This window comes from Pithys albifrons, chromosome 27, assembly GCF_047495875.1.
Source record: "Pithys albifrons albifrons isolate INPA30051 chromosome 27, PitAlb_v1, whole genome shotgun sequence".
Classification (NCBI taxonomy): Eukaryota; Metazoa; Chordata; class Aves; order Passeriformes; family Thamnophilidae; genus Pithys; species Pithys albifrons.
The window spans coordinates 2,783,949-2,803,537 of NC_092484.1; the positions used below are offsets into that span (position 1 = coordinate 2,783,949).

At 57.7% G+C, this 19,589-nt stretch overlaps 1 protein-coding gene across 9 annotated transcripts in view; it reads left to right on the forward strand.

Moving 5' to 3' along the window:
- Positions 1 to 2,067: 2,067 nt before the first annotated feature.
- The window catches only part of DOT1L (DOT1 like histone lysine methyltransferase), a 110,356-nt gene continuing 92,834 nt past the window's right edge, over positions 2,068 to 19,589 (forward strand). For 6 of the 9 annotated variants that reach the window (XR_011699750.1, XM_071577852.1, XM_071577859.1 and 3 more), the window contains exon 1: positions 2,068 to 2,547. Coding sequence is in view for 6 of the 9 variants with exons in the window: in XM_071577852.1 (XP_071433953.1) it covers positions 2,467 to 2,547 (81 nt within the window). In the remaining 3 variants the exon portion in view is untranslated. Of the gene's footprint in view, positions 2,548 to 3,157; positions 3,326 to 7,026; positions 7,147 to 19,589 lie in introns of those variants that run through there. The other 3 variants (XM_071577853.1, XM_071577856.1, XM_071577857.1) reach the window with 3 other exon arrangements.

Below are 19,589 nucleotides of genomic sequence, written 5' to 3' on the forward strand. Positions count from 1 at the left end.
TCACTGAGCTCCGGCCATCAAGGGACACTACAGAGATGCAGGAGGTGTCGCAGCCGCCACCCCGGGCACTCCCAGCTCCCTCCATGCCCAGCAGGGAGGCCCGGCCGGGGTGCCCTCGGTGCCAGTGCCCGGTTACACCGCGCTGGGAGGCCGGAGCTGCCCGCGGATCGGCTCCCGGTGCTGGTGGCAACACACAGGGCAGCACTGCCATGTCCCCTGCCCCCATCTGTGGCACTCACACGCCACACACACCTGGCACGGTGCCCACGTGGTGCCATGCAAAGCTCACACGTCACTTGTGCGCAGACTTTGCACCGGGAGCCACGTGGGCTTGGGGGGTTGTTTCAGTGAGCTGTGAACCGCACACGGGTGTGCCAGCCCTGTGCCCTGTCACACGGGTGTGCCAGCCCTGTGTCCTCACACAGGTGTGCCAGTCCTGTGTCCTCACACGGGTGTGCCAACCCTGTGTCCTCACACGGGTGTGCCAGCCCTGTGTCCTCACACGGCTGTGCCAGCCCTGTGCCCTGTCACACGGGTGTGCCAGCCCTGTGTCCTCACACAGGTGTGCCAGTCCTGTGCCCTGTCACACGGGTGTGCCAACCCTGTGTCCTCACACGGCTGTGCCAGCCCTGTGCCCTGTCACACGGGTGTGCCACCCCTGTGTCCTGTCACACTGCTGTGCCAGCCCTGTGCCCTGTCACACGGGTGTGCCAGTCCTGTGTCCTCACACGGCTGTGCCAGCCCTGTGCCCTGTCACACGGGTGTGCCACCCCTGTGCCCTGTCACACGGGTGTGCCAGTCCTGTGTCCTGTCACACGGATGTGCCAGCCCTGTGCCCTGTCACACGGGTGTGCCAACCCTGTGTCCTGTCACATGGGTGTGCCAGCCACGTGTCCTCACACTGCTGTGCCAGTCCTGTGCCCTGTCACCTGGATGTGCCAACCCTGTGCCCTGTCACATGAGTGTGCCAGTCCTGTGTCCTCACACGGCTGTGCCAGCCCTGTGCCCTGTCACACGGGTGTGCCACCCCTGTGTCCTGTCACACTGTTGTGCCAACCCTGTGTCCTCACACTGCTGTGCCAGTCCTGTGCCCTGTCACCTGGATGTGCCAACCCTGTGCCCTGTCACATGGGTGTGCCAGCCACGTGTCCTCACACTGCTGTGCCAGCCCCGTGCCCTGTCACATGAGTGTGCCAGTCCTGTGTCCTCACACTGCTGTGCCAGTCCTGTGTCCTGTCACATGGGTGTGCCAGATCTGTGCCCTCACATGCGTGTCCCAGCACAGCCACCCTCCCGTGTCACACACGTCACCCTCCCGTGTCACACACATGTCACACACATGTCACACACAGACACCCTCCCGTGTCACACACATGTCACACACATGTCACACACAGCCACCCTCCCGTGTCACACACATGTCACACACATGTCACACACATGTCACACACATGTCACACACATGTCACACACAGCACCCTCCCGTGTCACACACATGTCACACACATGTCCCAGCACAGCCACCCTCCCGTGTCACACACATGTCACACACATGTCACACACATGTCACACGCAGCCACCCCGTCCCTTGTCACCTCCCCGCACGCCGCGCGCGCCGCCGGGGAGGGGCTGCGGGAGCGCGCGCGGTGCGGGGGCAGCTGAGGACAAGCCGGAGGGAGGGAGAGGGAGGGAGGAGAGGAGGGATCGGGGCCGACCGGGAGGAGGGACCGGGACAGGCCAGGAGGAGGGGACGAGGCCAAACGAGAGGAGGTGCCGGGGCCGGAGGGGAGGAGGGATCGGCCAGGAGGAGGGGACGGAGCAGGCCGGGAGGAGGGACCGGGCCAAGCCGGGAGGAGATCCCGGGGCTGCACGGGGGGAGGTCCCGGCCGGGAGGAGGGTCCGGGCCAGGTCGGGAGGAGGGTCCGTGGCCGCACGAGGGGAGGGTCCGGGGCCACACGGGAGGAGGATCCGTCCGGGGGGAGGGTCCGGGGCCACACGAGAGGAGGATCCGTCCGGGGGGAGGGTCCGGGGCCGCACGGGAGGAGGATCCGTCCGGGAGGAGGGTCCGGGCCAGGCCCGGAGGAGATCCCGGGGCCACACGGGGGGAGGTCCCGGCCAGGAGGAGGGTCCGTGGCCGCACGGGGGGAGGTCCCGCGGCCGCACCGCCCCTCCCGCGTCTGTCGCGTCGCGCTCGGCCCGGCCCGGCCCGGCCCCGGCGCCTCTCATTGTGCTTCGCCTCACGCCGGCCCAAGATGGCGGCGCCGCCCGAGCGCCCCGCGGGCCGCCCGCCACAATAGACAGAGCGCGGCCGGGCCGGCCCCGCCCGCAGCGCCCGCAGCGCCCGCACCGCCCCCGGCCCCGCACGGCCCGGCCCGGCCCGGCCCGGCCAGCGCACCCCGCCCCGCCCGGCCCGGCCCCTCTTAGCATGGTGCGGGGCCGCCGCCGCCTCGTCCTCCGGCTGCCGACATGGGCGAGAGGCTGGAGCTGCGGCTGAAGTCGCCCGTGGGAGCGGAGCCCGCCGTGTACCCTTGGCCGCTGCCCGTCTATGTGAGTATGGCCCGGCCCGCACCTGCCCTGCCCGCACCCGCCGGGACCCGCGTCCCTCATCCCTTATCTCCCGCCCGGACCTCCTGGCCCCGCATTCCGCATCTCTCATTCCCCACCGGGACCCCCTGGCCCCGAATTCCGCATCCCCCGCCGAGACCCGCCCGGACCCGCATCTCTCATTCCCCACCGGGACCAACCGGGACCCGCATCCCTCATTCCCCATCGGGACCCGCATCCCTCATTCCCCATCGGGACCCGCATCCTTCATCCCCGCCGGGACCCCCTGGCCCCGCATCCCTCATTCCCCACCAGGACCCACATCCTTCATTCCCCACCGGGACCCACCGGGACCCCCTGACCCCGCATCCCTCATTCCCCACCGGGACCCCCGGCGCCCTATCCCTCATCCCCCGCCGGGACCCAGCGGGACCCCCTGGCCCCGCATCCCTCATTCCCCACCAGGACCCGCATCCCTCATTCCCCACCAGGACCCGCATCCCTCATTCCCCACCAGGACCCGCATCCCTCATTCCCCACCAGGACCCACATCCGTCGTTCCCCACCGGGACCCACCGGGACCCCCTGGCCCCGCATCCCCCGCCGGGATGAGCCCCCCATTCCCGGCCGTGCCGCCCCGCCCGCCCCGCAGCCCCCGGCGGTGCCGCCGCTCGCCTGGAAGTCAAATCCCCGATTTCATTTTATAATTGGTTGACTAAAAGCGAAGGGCGGGGAGGAGGAGGACTGGTTAATGAAAAGTTTTCGTGTTTTCCTCGAGCCGGTGAGCAGGCGGGGCTGCGGCGAGCCCGGGGTGGGATGCGGGATCGCGGCTGGGAATGGGCTCGGGTGGTCGGGAGGACCCTCTGGAGCCGCCGCGGGTGGGAACGAGCAGAGGGAGCGCTCGGGAACCAGCGCTGATGCCTCCAGTGCCCCCTCCAGCCGTGCCCTTGGAGCGCCTCTTTTATTTATCCCCGCCACAACCCGAGCCAGCCGCAGTCCTCGTGCTCCCAAATAAAATGTCACTTGTCCTTGCTTCGTTTCCGAGCCGCGTTTTTCCCCAACTCGCCCGACTTTCTGCTGAGCCCGAGCGAGCGATGTGTGACCTTGATAACAATGTCCGTGTTCGGAATTAGTGACAATCCCACGCGAGGCTCCAGAGGGTATTTTTGGATGCGTGTAGGCTCCTTATAAACCCCTGTACAATTTTTCTCCCCGACTGTTTTGTTGCACCTTTGAAAACAGCCTGTAAAGGAGAAATCTCCCTGTGTGTTTTCCCTTGGCTCTGTTGATTATCCCCGCGTTCCAGGCTTTGCTGTGCTACGTGAGCGGCGAGAACACGCCGGGACACACAGTCTGGGGCAGCTGATACTGCTGATGTTGTTGCTCTCTTGGCAATCGCCAGGCGCTTGTGTGTGAATGATTAGAAACGTCTCGCTTGGGCAGGGGAGGTGTCTGCGCCCTGCGGTGCTGCCGCTGCATCGCTGCCTTCCCCGACACCCTCCAAATGCGGGATGGAGTGTCATTCCCACGGCTTTCCCGGGGCTGGAATGAGGCACTGGCTGGCCCCGGGCGCTGTTCGTGCTCCTCTCCCAGCCTGGTGTGTCTTGGCGGGCGCGCGCTCTGCTCAAATTGTCAGAAACTGAAAGTGCAAGCGATGACCAGTTCGGGTTTTTCAGCGCGTCGCCAAATATTAACTCAAGTGTTCCCCCCGCGGGTTGTGTGAAGGCAAAGGGTTCCGGTTTGCACGGCGTGCAGGTTACTCTGAGAGGGAGGGGTGGGTTTGTGTGTGTTCGCCGAGATTCCTACAGGCTGAAAAGCCAAAAAAACACCCCCCACCCTCTTTATTTTAAGGGTGGAATGTGTGTTTTGCAGCATGGGAAATGAAGGTTTGGTTAATTCAGGAAAGCTTGAGCAGCTGGGTCTGAAGATCATAGAATGGATTGGGTTGGAAAAGACCTCCGAGATCATCAAGTCCAACCCTTGGTCCAACTCCAGTCCCTTTACCAGATCATGGCACTCAGTGCCACGGCCAAGCTCAGCTGAAAAACCTCCAGGGATGGGGAATCCACCCCCTCTCTGGGCAGCCCATTCCAATCCCTGAGCACTCTCTCTGCAAAGAATTTCTACCTGATCTCCAACTTCAATTTCCCCTGGCAGAGCTTGAGCCCCCCTTGTCCTATTGCTGAGTGCCTGGGAGAAGAGACCAACCCCCAGCTGGCCAGAACTTCCCTTCAGGCAGTTGCAGACAGTGCTGAGGTCACCTCTGAGCCTCCTCTTCTCCAGGCTCAACACCCCCAGCTCCCTCAGCCTCTCCCCACAGCACTTGTGCTCCAGTCCCTTCTCCAGCCTCGTTGCTCTTCTCTTCTCACTTGGCTTGGAAGAGACCTCTGAGCTCATCAAGTCCAACCCTTGATCCAATCCCACTGGGATCACTCTGGCACTCCGTGCCCTGGGCTGCTGATCCCAGTGGGGTTGGATCAAGACCTGGTGGATTCTCTGTCCCTGGAGGTGTTTCAGAGGACACTCAGTGCCACCTCCAGTCCCTTCTCCCGCCTCGTTGCTCTTCTCTGGCCCCGCTCCAGCCCCTCAATCTCTTTTGATGGCCGAGCACGGAGAATTTCATCTCCAGTTACCCAGAACTGCAGCGGGGCGGGCCGGCTGCTCCCCGTGTGCTGAGAAACACCCACCCCCCTGCCGTGAAAGTGTCCCCTCCTCTCTGGCAGCTTTTCCACAGCAATCCACGGCTGGTGGTTCATCTGGAGCCCTTGGCCATCCCTGCCCGGAGCCCTGGGGAGCAGGTCGGGCTGTGTGTGCGGGGCCCGTCCCGTGTGTGCGGGGCCGCTCCCGTGTGCGGGGCCGCTCCCGTGTGCGGGGCCGCTCCCGTGTGCGGGATCGCTCCCGTGTGCGGGGCCGCTCCCGTGTGTGCGGGGCCCGTCGCGTGTGCGGGGCCGCTCCCGTGTGTGCGGGGCCGCTCCCGTGTGTGCGGGCCCCCTCCCGTGTGTACGGGGCCGCTCCCGTGTGTGCGGGGCCGCTCCCGTGTGCGGGGCCGCTCCCGTGTGCGGGGCCCCTCGCGTGTGCGGGGCCCCTCGCGTGTGCGGGGCCCCTCGTGTGTGCGGGGCCCCTCGTGTGTGCGGGACCCCTCCGGTGTGCGGGACCCCTCCGGTGTGCGGGGCCCCTCGTGTGTGCGGGGCCACGAGTGTGTGCGGGGCCACGAGTGTGTGCGGGGCCCTTCCCGTGTGTGCGGGGCCGCTCCCGTGTGTGCGGGGCCGCTCCCGTGTGCGGGGCCCCTCGCGTGTGCGGGGCCCCTCGCGTGTGCGGGGCCCCTCGTGTGTGCGGGGCCCCTCCGGTGTGCGGGACCCCTCCGGTGTGCGGGGCCCCTCGTGTGTGCGGGGCCACGAGTGTGTGCGGGGCCCCTCCCGTGTGCGGGGCCCCTCCCGTGTGTGCGGGGCCCCTCCCGTGTGTGCGGGGCCCCTCCCGTGTGTGCGGGGCCCTTCCCGTGTGCGAGGCCCCTCCCGTGTGCGAGGCCCCTCCCGTGTGTGCGGGGCCCCTCGTGTGTGCGGGGCCCTTCCCGTGTGCGGGGCCCTTCCCGTGTGCGGGGCCCTTCCCGTGTGCGGGCCCCTCCCGTGTGTGCGGGGCCACGCGTGTGTGCGGGGCCACGCGTGTGTGCGGGGCCTCTCCCGTGTGCGGGGCCACTCGTGCTCCTCTCCCACGCCCTCCGGGTGCCCTCTGGAGCTGCGGACACCAATCCCCGTGGCCGTGGCCTGCTGACAGGGCTTTGCTGAGCTGCAGATCCTCCCCGAGCCTCCAGCCCGCCTTGCCTCGGGCTGGCACTCGGGCTCGGCTCGGTTTGACGTAAGCACCAACATTTCTTAGTTTCACCGCCCGTGCTCTGCTGTGTTGTTGGAACCAGCAAGGTGGGACGTTTCAGAGAGAGGGGGGAGAAAAACATGCCTGGGGGAGTTTTATTTAGCTGCATTCTTGCTGTTCTCCTGTTGGGGTGTTTTCCAAAGGGAGCTGGGGAGAAATGGGAGGGGAAAGCCGGTTGTTTTTTTGGTGGGAGCGGCAGGAGTGGCAGGGAATCATCTTTGCCTGCATGAGAGAGGCTCTGTGTTGTGAACCTGCTGCGTGACGGGTTCCGTGGGGTGATGTAACCCTGCCTTGAGTAACTCGGCTATTTTTATGCTCTTACTACATCTTAAATTAGCGCCGTCGGTGCTGCTGCGTGAAAGGCTGAGCTCTCCTATTAACGGGTGCTCAGATTAATAACCTGGCTCTTTATTGATGGGCTGCTGATTATTTCACGTCTAATAGGAAAAGTGGGGTCTCCTCAGCCTGGTAATACCCGGCTGCCAACCCGGTGCTTGTTGGCGATGCTAAAAGAGCCGGGGAGGCTGATGTGAAACATGTATTTCCCTCCGGGGCTAATTAGGGCCGTGGGAGGTGGTGCCGATCAGCCTCCCACTGCCTTCCCCACGAACCGAAAGTGCTGCTCCTTCCCCCGCCTTCCTCCCGCTCCCAGGAAAGGCCACGCTGCCCTAACGAGGCCGTGCCGAGCCGTGCTTGGCCCTGGCACACCGCGATGAGTAAGTTGAACAGTGCGCGGTGAGTAATCGCTCCTCATGACTCACAAAAAATACTTTCTTGATGCTGACCTCTGGTTTTGGTGACTGCCTGTCCCGCTTAATCAGAGTTGGAGTGAGTGGACTGCTCAGGACTCGGGTTAACCCCTGCACTGCCACCCCCTGCCCTGCTTTGTGCCCGCTCAGCCTGGCACACCCCTGGAATACGGGGCTAAAATTGCCATTTTGGGTGAGACACGGGAAGCTTTGGGGTGAGAGACCCGAGTTAATGGATCTGAGTGGTCCCAGTGGGGATGGTGTTTGTAGTCTCATACTTCAAATATTGCCACTCCTTACTTAGATCTGATGGGTACCAAAGGTGAAGTCCCTTTTGGTTCTAAGACTTGAGATATTTAGTTTTTTTCCAGAGGATTTTCCTTAGAATGGTTCATACTCTTATCTCTTTTACTGTAGTTTAAGCTAAATGTGGATTAGGTTCAAACATGAAGGTCTTTTATACCTTGATAAGCTCTGTCTGATCTCTCTCAGGTTGGACTTTGAACTCCTCTTGACAAGTTCCTGCTTACAGTCCCAGCCTGCTGTGTGTGGGGGAGGGAAAAAAGAACTGTGGGGGATTTTTGGGGGGTTTTCTGCCTGGCTTTTCTCATGCTTTTTTTCCACTCTGAATCAGCTCTACAATTTGGCCTTGCTGATGTATCTGTGGCCCCAGGGAGGGATTGTTTGTACACAGAACAACAGGAGGTTCAGAGCTGCTCAAAACGATAATTGTCCCTCAAATCAATGTTTGCTGGACTGTGCTCTCTTGCAGCCTGGGAGGTGGTGGGTGTGGAAGAGCCTGTTTGTTGGTAGCACAGCCCTCAGAGAGAGGCCACTGGTTCTTTCATCTCCTGTCCTTAAAGGCTTGCACTGATCAGGTTTGCAGAGTGTTTAGAGAGTGTGGTGGTGCCACAGGAGGCACAGCCAGGTGATGAGGGAGGGCCTGCTGGTGGCTTGGAGTGGCTGTGACCACCTGTCCTTCACCCTGCTGTGAGTGACTCACTGCCTGTCACCTCCAATAGTGTGCAAGTCCTTTCAAGTGCCAGCATTAGACACCTGCCTGTCCTGCTGGGCTCTGTTCCCCTGCTGAGTGGCCACCCCCAAAGGTGACTGCAGGTCCCTGTGTGGGTCAGGTTTTCGTGTGTTGTGTTCCCCCCTCCCTGTTTGACTTGCAAGGGCCAAGGATTTGCTGTGACAGCACCTGGGAACTCCTCCTGCAGTTCAGGCTGCTCTGGGGACACCCCTGGGGTTGGATCCCAGTGGGGTCATGCTCTGGGTATAGAATCACAGGATGGTCTGGGTTGGAAAGGACCTAAAAGTCCATCCCATCCCACCCCTGCCACGGGCAGGGACACCTCCCACCAGCCCAGGTTGCTCCAAGTTTATCCAGCCTGGCCTGGGACACTCCCAGGGCTGGGGCAGCCACAGCTGCTCTGCCCAACCTCTGCCAGGGCCTGCCCACCCTCACAGGGAACAATTTATCTTCTGCCATATCTGTCATAGAATCACAGAATGGATTGGGTTGGAAAAGCCCTCTGAGATCATCGAGTCCAACCCTTGGTCCAACTCCAGTCCCTTTACCAGATCATGGCACTCAGTGCCACGGCCAAGCTCAGCTGAAAAACCTCCAGGGATGGGGAATCCACCCCCTCTCTGGGCAGCCCATTCCAATCCCTGAGCACTCTCTCTGCAAAGAATTTCTACCTGATCTCCAACTTCAGTTTCCCCTGGCAGAGCTTGAGCCCCCCTTGTCCTATTGCTGAGTGCCTGGGAGAAGAGACCAACCCCCAGCTGGGCAGAACTTCCCTTCAGGCAGTTCCAGACAGTGCTGAGGTCACCTCTGAGCCTCCTCTTCTCCAGGCTCAACACCCCCAGCTCCCTCAGCCTCTCCCCACAGCACTTGTGCTCCAGTCCCTTCTCCAGCCTCGTTGCTCTTCTCTTCTCACTTGGCTTGGAAGAGACCTCTGAGCTCATCAAGTCCAACCCTTGATCCAACCCCACTGGGATCACTCTGGCACTCCGTGCCCTGGGCTGCTGATCCCAGTGGGGTTGGATCAAGACCTGGTGGATTCTCTGTCCCTGGAGGTGTTTCAGAGGACACTCAGTGCCACCTCCAGTCCCTTCTCCAGCCTCGTTGCTCTTCTCTGGCCCTGCTCCAGCCCCTCAATCTCTTGCCTCAACTGAGGGGCCCAGAACTGAACACAACACTCAAGGTGTGGCCTCCCCAAGGCAGAGTCCAGGGGAAGGGTCACTGCCCTGGGCCTGCTGGCCACGCTAGTTTGGATCCAGGCCAGGATCCCCTTGGCCTTCTTGGCCACCTGGGCACACTGGTGGCTCCTGTTGAGCTTCCTGTCCCTCAGTCCCCCCAGGTCCCTCTGCCTGGCTGCTCTCCAGCCACTCTGTGCCCAGCCTGGAGCGCTGCAGGGCTTGGGGTGGCCAAAGGGCAGGACCTGCACTTGGCCTTGCTGAACTTCATCCCATTGGAATCAGCCCATCTCTCCAGTCTCTCCAGATCCCTCTGCAGAGCCCTCCTGCCCTCCAGCCTGTCCAGGTCCTTCTCCAGATCCCTCCAGCCTTTCCAGGTCCTTCTCCAGATCCCTCCAGCCTGTCCAGGTCCTTCTCCAGATCCCTCCTGCCTGTCCAGATCCCTCTCCAGGTCCCTCCATCCTTCCAGCAGGCCGACACTCCCTCCCAGCTTGGTGTCATCAGCCAATTTGCTGCTGATGGACTCAATCCCCACATCTAAATCATCACTAAAGATGTTAAACAGGACTGGACCCAACACAGACCCCTGGGGACACCACTGGTGACCAGCTGGATGCAGCTCCATTCACCAGCCCCCTCTGGGCCTGACCCTCCAGCCAGCTCTTAATCCAGAACAGATGTGAACACCATTATTTTGGCTTCTACCAGTTTTGTTCCCTTCTTCCTCCTGTGCCAGGAGGTGCCAGTCCTGCTCATGCCACTCTGCACATCTTACCAGGGTCAGGTGCCTCTGCCCTGAGCTGCTGAAGCTTAAACCTCCAAATTAGCAACTGGGATGAGAAGTCTGGCTTGAATAATTCATTGAGTTGTGTGTTCCTCCTGGTGGCTGCTGCCTTTCCACTCAGCTGTGATGGCAAGAAAAGTCTCATTTTCTAATTGAGTGTTGTCAGAGCCTCACCCTGCACCTGGAGAGGGGTGTGTGGTTGTTACTGGGAGTACTGGGCTACAGGTTTGGCACTACTGGGCTTTGCACAGGTGGGGGAGTGCAGAGGGTGTGTGTGGTGGGTTTTTTTTGATGCATCTGATCCCATTCTGTCACCAAAGGAATGTGCTGTGCAGGGGAAGCTCAAGGGCAGGCAGTGATAATGAAAATCAGAGCCCAGCAGGGAGCATCACCTCTGATCTTAGAGATGAACAGCAGAGATGAGTAACAGACCTCGCTGGAGAGTTTAATCCTTTTTTTGTGTGTGTATCACTCACTTTTCCTGGGAAGAGTTTCTGTGATGAGTAACTTTGGCTTCCCAGACAGTGAGTTGTGGGAACAGTCAGTGCCATAGAATGATACTGTAGATGAGTTTGGGAATGTGCCATGATCTGGTAAATGGATTGGAGTTGGACCAAGGGATGGACTTGATGATCTCAGAGGTCTCTTCCAACCCAAGTGAGAAGAGAAGAGCAACGAGGCTGGAGAAGGGACTGGAGGTGGCACTGAGTGTCCTCTGAAACAGCTCCAGGGACAGAAAATCCACCAGGTCTTGATCCAACCCCACTGGGATCAGCAGCCCAGGGCACAGAGTGCCAGAGTGATCCCAGTGGGGTTGGATCAAGGGTTGGACTTGATGAGCTCAGAGGTCTCTTCCAAGCCAAGTGAGAAGAGAAGAGCAACGAGGCTGGAGAAGGGACTGGAGCACAAGTGCTGTGGGGAGAGGCTGAGGGAGCTGGGGGTGTTGAGCCTGGAGAAGAGGAGGCTCAGAGGTGACCTCAGCACTGTCTGGAACTGCCTGAAGGGAAGTTCTGGCCAGCTGGGGGTTGGTCTCTTCTCCCAGGCACTCAGCAATAGGACAAGGGGGGCTCAAGCTCTGCCAGGGGAAATTGAAGTTGGAGATCAGGTGGAAATTCTTTGCAGAGAGAGTGCTCAGGGCTTGGAATGGGCTGCCCAGAGAGGGGGTGGATTCCCCATCCCTGGAGGGTTTTCAGCTGAGCTTGGCTGTGGCACTGAATGCCATGATCTGGTAAAGGGACTGGAGTTGGACCAAGGGTTGGACTTGATGATCTTGGAGGTCTTTTCCAACCCAATCCATTCTATGATTCTATTCGAAATTGGAGCTGAATTGTTCCCATGTGGTTGGAGGTGCTGAGGATGGTCCTGTGCCTCCTGCCCCTTGTGTTTCCCCATCTCACATCCCTCCCATCCTTCCTCCATCCTCCAGTGGGATGAGCTGATGGGGAACATCCTGCCCTGTGTGTGGTTTGCCCTGGGCTCGGTTCGTGCTGTGGGGAGCAGGTGGGTGGAGGTGAAGCCCCCCTGAATCTCCCCCCTGGGGTGGGTGGGGGTGTGTGTGGGGCAGCCCTGGCAACCAGAGCCCTACAAGAATCTGGGCTGGAAACAAACGTGGCCGTGTTTTCCCAGCGTGGCCCCCCCTCCCTGCCCTGAAATGTGAGTCACTGCCTGCCCAGGGCCCTGCAGGGGAGGCGGTGGGAGAAGCTGCTGCCTCTGCCAGGCAGAGCCTCCTCACCCCCTGAGTAATTGCCCAGAAATTCGGCAGAGGGGGCAGAGTTGGGGGATTTCTCTGAGTTGGAAGGTAGTGGTGATGCAGCTCGTTGGGAAATGTTTGTGGGGATGACTAATCTCGTGTAGAAACTTCCCTGGTCAGGGGGAGGTTTGGAAACGTCAGCAGAGTTGCCATTTCTGCCCTTCCCTCTGCCCTGCCCGGCTGTGGAAACACCCCAGGGGTGTCAGGCAGGGCAAGAACCACCTGGGCATTCCAAAGGCACTTCCTTGGCTTTCTCCACCGTCCAGCAAATCCACAGGAGCAAAGGACAGAGCTGGCATCATTTTCTGTGCCCTTTCTGCCCTCCCCAGTGCCCCCAAATGTGCTCCTGGGGGGAGGCAGAGCAGCCCTGCAGTGGTTCCCATTGTGGGCAGCACAGAAGAGCAGTTTTCCTTCTGGGCTTTGCCCTTTGAAGTACAACTTGCCCCGAGTGACAATCGGTGCTTGTTCAGTTCTCAGAGTGCCTTTTGTTCCCAGCTCTGACCCGTTGGATACCAGATAAATCATCACTTCAGTCAACAGACACTTCCCCCCCAAGTATTTCTGTGTGAGAAGTGAAAGTTCTTCTCTTGTCTTGCATCTTGAGACCACACTAGTCTTGATTTTTCCATGTCATTTATTGATCTGAAAGGTAACTCTTGGGAGACAGAGTAGCTGTCCAAAATTGCTTGTTTTTCCCCCTTTTTTTTTTTTTCCCCCATCAGCAGATGAGTGAGGATTAATGTTCCTGTCCTACCAAAGTTCCAGCTCAGACAATTCCAATTTATCTCCCTAAAAACTCACCCAGCAGTTCCAGTGGGACAGCACTGAAAGCTCTCAGGGTGCCAAGGGAAATCTGTGCCACCCTGAGCAGCTCCAACTCTTCTCCTTCCTGGCAGCCTTATTATATATGGAGATGATCATCCTTTCAAGTCTCAGATATGGGACTGAATTATGTTCCTCTTGGGGATTGAGGTAAAATATCTTTACCTCTTGGTATGGGAGATTTATGGGGAATTTAATCCCCCTTTTCCCCCAGACATCCATCTGTCTATTTTGTCTCTTCTTTCTTTTCCTCCTTTCACACTGACTTGTTTTTCCTTCCTGCCCTGAGTTAACCTTTAACTGGCTGATTAAAGCTTTGAACTATAATAATCCACACAAGGCCCAGGAATGAGGTGATTTTTTTTTAATCCCCTTATCACAAATTGATAATCATAAAATGTCTCAACATGTTTTTTCCTCCATTTTTCTTCTCCTTCCTAACAGAAAAATCCACAGAGGGAGGAAAAAGTTCACAGGAGGAATTGTGACCAGCAGATATTTATTTTCATGCTGATTATTAAAGACAAAACTAACTCTGAAGAGGAACAAGAAACAAAACTGAATATACAAACTGGCCACATGCTGTAGATATCAAATTGAGCAGGGCCTATTTTTAGAGCATAGGAAGAGGGGGAGTGGATTTTACAGCAGGAAATGATGGTTTCATAGACAGGCCCAGATCTGTGAATAACGACAAAGTCCCTGCTCAGACTCTTTGGGTTTGTTTCATTTAATGAGTGAGTGACAAGTTTCCTAAAAATGTGCACTGAAAGAGCTTTTCAGTGTTGGGTGAAACATCTGAGGAACCTCTGAAGAGAAGTACATGGAGCACTGGGAGCTTTAACAAAGCAGGAAGTTCTCAATAAGTTGCTTAGTAAAAAAAAAATTAATGGGTCTTAAGAAGGTTCCTGTGCCGTTTTCTGTGTGGTGTGAAGGGCAGTTCCCCCAAGTTTGGGCATTAATGTCATTTCTTGTTGGGACTCAGCAGTGATGTTGGTGTTTGCCAGTGTACCCAGAGAGCTTCTGAGGCTGCCCTGTGATTCCTGGAGGATGGAGCTTCCCTGGAAGGGCTTGGTCTCTTCTCCCAGGCACTCAGCAATAGGACAAGGGGGGCTCAAGCTCTGCCAGGGGAAATTGGAGTTGGAGATCAGAAAAAATTCTTTGCAGAGAGAGTGCTCAGGGATTGGAATGGGTGGATTCTCTGTCCCTGGAGGTGGCACTGAGTGAGAATCCACCACATCTTGATCCAACCCCACTGGGCTGGTGATCCCAGTGGGGTTGGATCAAGGGTTTTATTTGATGATCTCAGAGGTCTCTTCCAACCCAGCTGATTCTCTGATCCCTTCAGAACAGTTTTCTGTCCTGGTTTCCCTGGCTGTTGGATGCACAAGCCACTGAAGCACCTTCAGAGGGCACTGACTGGGGCTCCTCTGCAGTGCTGAGTTGCACATTTGGGTGTGGATGTTTCCAGAACTCTGCCTGTGACAGGCCTTGCTTGGCCACCCCCTGAGTGAAGGGAAGTTGTGGCCAGCTGGGGGTTGGTCTCTTCTCCCAGGCACTCAGCAATAGGACAAGGGGGGCTCAAGCTCTGCCAGGGGAGGTTTAGGTTGGAGATCAGGAGAAATTCTTTGCAGAGAGAGTGCTCAGGGATTGGAATGGGCTGCCCAGAGAGGGGGTGGATTCCCCATCCCTGGAGGGTTTTCACCTGAGCTTGGCCGTGGCACTGAGTGCCATGATCTGGTAAAGGGACTGGAGTTGGACCAAGGGTTGGACTTGATGATCTCAGAGGGCTTTTCCACCCCAATCCATTCTCGGGTTCTGTGTATTTCTGCAGCCCCTCCTGCAGTCCCTTGGGAACCATTCCCTGCTGGCTGAGCCGTAGCAACAGTTGGAATTGCTGCCTGCAGAGGCAAATCACGTTCTTGTGGCTCAGGGAGAGGGCAGGGCCCTCCTGCAGCCATGCTAAGGGATTACCCACATCACTCTGGACCTTCTTTTCCTATTTCCTTTGTTATCTTGGTAATTTTAGTGTATTTTGGATCTTGGGCTGACCTTTTCTTTTCTTTGAATGCCCTTATATAGCCATTAAAGAGGCCATAATGCCCTCCACGTTCTGCTTTTAGTTGTGTGTGATGATAAGCTTACAAATTGCTGCAACTGCATCAGACTTGGCTGCCTTTTCCTTGGGGCAGATGGGCTTTGAAATGTACTCTTGGTAGCTCTTCCTTGTCTTTTCTTCTCTGAGGCTGGGAGGAAAGGTCTGGGCTCAAGCTGTTCCCTGCAGGAGATCTCTTTGTGTACATACTCATGTGTATGTTTTCTTGTGGATGTCCTGGCTCTTTCTTGATTAGGGGAACGACAGTAATTGGGTGGTTCAGAGAAGGGTTTTTGGTCTCCCTTGGTAAGAAAACTTGTGCTTTGGTTGTCACTGTGGAGGGTGAATGGCACAGTCTTGATTTGGGTAAAGTCTGGTGGTGTTAAACCAAGTCTCTGTATCCAAAATGAAATCCTGAGCAGACAGAGCAGATTTGCCTCTTCCTGCCTCGTGGTGTAGCTGCTATTTGAGACAAAGACCTTAAAACTGCAGGTGATGGAAGGCAGAGCTGGCAGGACACAGAGCCTGAGCTCTCCCCTCTGTTCAGCACCTGCAATTCCTTTGGGTTTGGCTTTTCCCAGGCTCCTGTCAGCCCAGTGTGTTGGCCATGGGCATGCTCTGCACAGGGAGGTTGTGCTGGTGGCTCTTTCCAGGTGAGGTGTAAAGGAGCACAAACCCTGGAGGGGATGAAACACAAACTCTGTGCTTTGCCAGGACATCCGTGTGTGCCACCCGGAGTGCTGGAGGCTCTCCTGGCAAAGCTCCTGCTGCTCATTCTGCCTTTTCCTGGTGGCTGAGAAATGCTGCTCCTCCTCCCCAGATGGAGAGGGGCATTAAAGAGACACTTGTCCCACCAGCCCTTCCGTGAGATTGATTGGCTTTTCCTAATCCATCTTTTTGATCTCTGCTCACCATCTTGTCTCCAGCTGTAACATCCTCCTCTCCCTTGGATTTATGGACTGCTGCCTGTGGAGAGAGCTGTCCCTGCAGGCAGCCAAGCTGTTGTTCAAACCCAGGGCCTGGGAGGGCCTGACCTCTTTTGTTTGCTCAGCTAAACGGGTGGTTTGGAGATGAGAATTTGGCCAATCCAAATGGCCTCTGGAAATCCACGGCTGGGTCAGTGCTTGGGATGGGGGAGGAGCTGAAGTGTTGGAAGTAAATTGGTGTTTAAACACAAATTTGAGAGGTGCACAAGTGTTGCCCTTGGAGTTTGTAACTGGGTTTGTTTGGGTTTGGTGCTCACATCACCCTCTGGACAGTGGGAAGCTTGTTGGGGAGAAGAGCAACGAGGCTGGAGAAGGGACTGGAGGTGGCACTGAGTGTCCTCTGAAACACCTCCAGGGACAGAGAATCCACCAGGTCTTGATCCAACCCCACTGGGATCAGCAGCCCAGGGCACAGAGTGCCAGAGTGATCCCAGTGGGGTTGGATCAAGGGTTGGACTTGATGAGCTCAGAGGTCTCTTCCAAGGCAAGTGAGAAGAGAAGAGCAACGAGGCTGGAGAAGGGACTGGAGCACAAGTGCTGTGGGGAGAGGCTGAGGGAGCTGGGGGTGTTGAGCCTGGAGAAGAGGAGGCTCAGAGGTGACCTCAGCACTGTCTGGAACTGCCTGAAGGGAAGTTGTGGCCAGCTGGGGGTTGGTCTCTTCTCCCAGGCACTCAGCAATAGGACAAGGGGGGCTCAAGCTCTGCCAGGGGAAATTGAAGTTGGAGATCAGAAAGAAATTCTTTGCAGAGAGAGTGCTCAGGGATTGGAATGGGCTGCCCAGAGAGGGGGTGGATTCCCCATCCCTGGAGGTTTTTCAGCTGAGCTTGGCCGTGGCACTGAGTGCCATGATCTGGTAAAGGGACTGGAGTTGGCCCAAGGGTTGGACTTGATGATCTCAGAGGGCTTTTCCAACCCAATCCATTCTAGGATTCCATGATCTCCTCCTGCTCTCCCAGGGCTTGGCCACAGCTCTTTGTGTCTCTCTGAAGAGCTGCTTTGGTCTCCTGGCCTGGTTTTGAGGGTGGAATTGTGACCTGTGGAGTCAAACACTGAACTGGCTGTGATGAGATGAGGGTTCTCTTGCTCTGGGACAGTTTATCCGTGCTCAGAAATGTGTGTTCTCTCTCTGAGGAGGAGATAAAGGGCTGAAAGGTCTGTGAGAATGAGAGATTGAAGGGGCCTGGGCTGTAATTTCAATTTTTTCCATTGGTTTTTCAAGAGCTCATCCAAATTTTCACACCATTTGGTCACCCCTCAGGTTTCTGGGGGTTTTGGGCTCTTTTTTTTGCTGCCTTTTCTGTGATCAGCTCTCACAAGGCTCCCACTTTCCAAGAATCCCAGGGTGGTTTGGGTTGGAAAGGACCTCAAAGCTCATCCATCTCCAGCCCTTTGCCATGGGCAGGGACACCTCCCACTGTCCCAGGTTGTTCCAAACCCTGTCCAGCCTGGATGGGGTCTATTTTTGGGAGAAATGGAATTTAGAAAAATACAGTTTTCACCCCCAAGGATAAGCACAGCCTCAAAAGGAGAACTTAAACTTAAAAATATGTAAATTTTGAAGGGTACAGAGTGGTGGTTCTTGCTCCAGGCAACGTCTGTGCCCCATTTAACTGAACTCCTCCTCTGTGTTTGAGGAAGAAACACAGAAGGTTTGAAACTGTTGCTTTGGAGTTTGGCTTCAGCCCATGGATTGTTGCCCCGTGAGATGCAAATCCCCTCAGGGTGTGGGATGTGGCCCTGGAGCACAGAGTTACATCCAAACCTTTCCCTCAGATACCTTGGGAGGTGTTACCTCCTCAAACTGATGTAACCAAACCAGGAAATTGCAGTTGCCAGTCGGTGGCAAAAATGTAGCAAAGGCCAAGTTTCATTTGCTTTGCTCTTGTCGAGTGTCCTGCAAAAAAATGTCAGGTTTAGATGTTTTTATTGGACAGTTTGTGCCTTGTAGAACAAAGTTATGCATAGATGACTGAGCTGGGTCTGGTGCTGATCATGTCAGGCAGTCTGATCTCTGTGTGAAATGTGTATTATTGGGGCTGCTTTAGTTTCCTTATGCTTATGTGGATGATTTTTTAATAGAGATTAGCAAAGAGTGAGTGGAGCAAAGGATGGCAGTGATTACATCAAGATACATATTTGGAAAGAGCTTTTGGGAACTGCCTTATTTGGCCTTTAAATGACATATCAGGGCTTCTTGTAGGTCTTTTTTCTGAGGAGGTGAATGGACAGACCCAACTGTTCAGGATTGATTTCCATGGCCTGAGGGGGACAGGGATCGGTGTGGGGGGACCCCACTGGGGGTGTGTGTGTGGGGGGGGACCCACTGGGTGTGTTTGTGGGACCCCCTGGGTGTGTGTGTGTGTGGGGATCCACTGGGTGTGTGTGTGTGGGGGGGGACCCACTGGGGGTGTGTGTGGGGACCCCCTGGGTGTGGGGGGACCCACTGGGTGTGTGTGTGGGGATCCACTGGGTGTGTGTGGGGGGACCCAGTGGGTGTGTGTGTGTGGGAGGGACCCACTGGGTGTGTGTGGGAGGGACCCACTGGGTGTGTGTGGGGAGACCCACTGGGTGTGTGTGTGTGGGAGGGACCCACTGGGTGTGTGTGTGTGGGACCCACTGGGTGTGTGTGTGTGGGACCCACTGGGTGTGTGTGTGTGGGGACCCACTGGGTTTGTGTGGGGACCCACTGGGTGTGTGTGTGTGTGGGGGAGCCCCTGGGTGTGGGGCGACACCCACTGTGTGTGTGTGTGTGGGGACCCACTGTGTGTGTGTGTGTGGGGGGGGACCCACTGGGTGTGTGTGTGTGGGGGGGAACCCACTGGGTGTGTGTGTGTGGGGGGGGGACCCACTGGGTGTGTGTGTGTGTGGGGGGACCCACTGGGTGTGTGTGTGTGGGGGGGACCCACTGGGTGTGTGTGTGTGTGTGGGGGACCCACTGGGTGTGTGTGTGTGTGGGGGGGACCCACTGGGTGTGTGTGTGTGTGGGGGGGACCCACTGGGTGTGTGTGTGTGTGGGAGGGCGATCCACTGGGTGTGTGTGTGTTGGGACCCACTGGGTGTGTGTGTGTGTGTTGGGACCCACTCGGTGTGTGTGTGTGTGTTGGGACCCACTCGGTGTGTGTGTGTGTGGGGGACCCACTGTGTGTGTGTGGGGACCCCCTGGGTGTGGGGACCCACTGGGTGTGTGTGTGGGGACCCACTGGGTGTCTGTGTGGGGACCCACTGGGTGTGTGTGTGTGTGGGGATCCACTGGGTGTGTTTGTGTGTGTGTGGGGGACCCACTGGGTGTGTGTGTGTGAGGGGGACCCACTGGGTGTGTTTGTGTGTGTGTGGGGGACCCACTGGGTGTGTGTGTGTGGGACACCCACTGGGGGTGTGTGTGGGGGGGACCCACTGGGGGTGTGTGTGAGGGGGACCCACTGGGTGTGTTTGTGTGTGTGAGGGGGACCCACTGGGTGTGTTTGTGTGTGTGTGTGGGACCCACTGGGGGTGTGTGTGTGTGTGTGTGGGACCCACTGGGGGTGTGTGTGTGGGACCCACTGGGTGTGTGTGTGTGTGGGGGACCCACTGGGTGTGTGTGTGTGGGACCCACTGGGTGTGTGTGTGGGGGGGACCCACTGGGTGTGTGTGTGTGGGGGATCCACTGGGTGTGTGTGTGTGTGGGGGATCCACTGGGTGTGTGTGTGTGTGGGACGCCACTGGGTGTGTGTGTGTGGGACACCCACTGGGGGTGTGTGTGGGGGGACCCACTGGGTGTGTGTGTGGGGTCCCACTGGGTGTGTGTGTG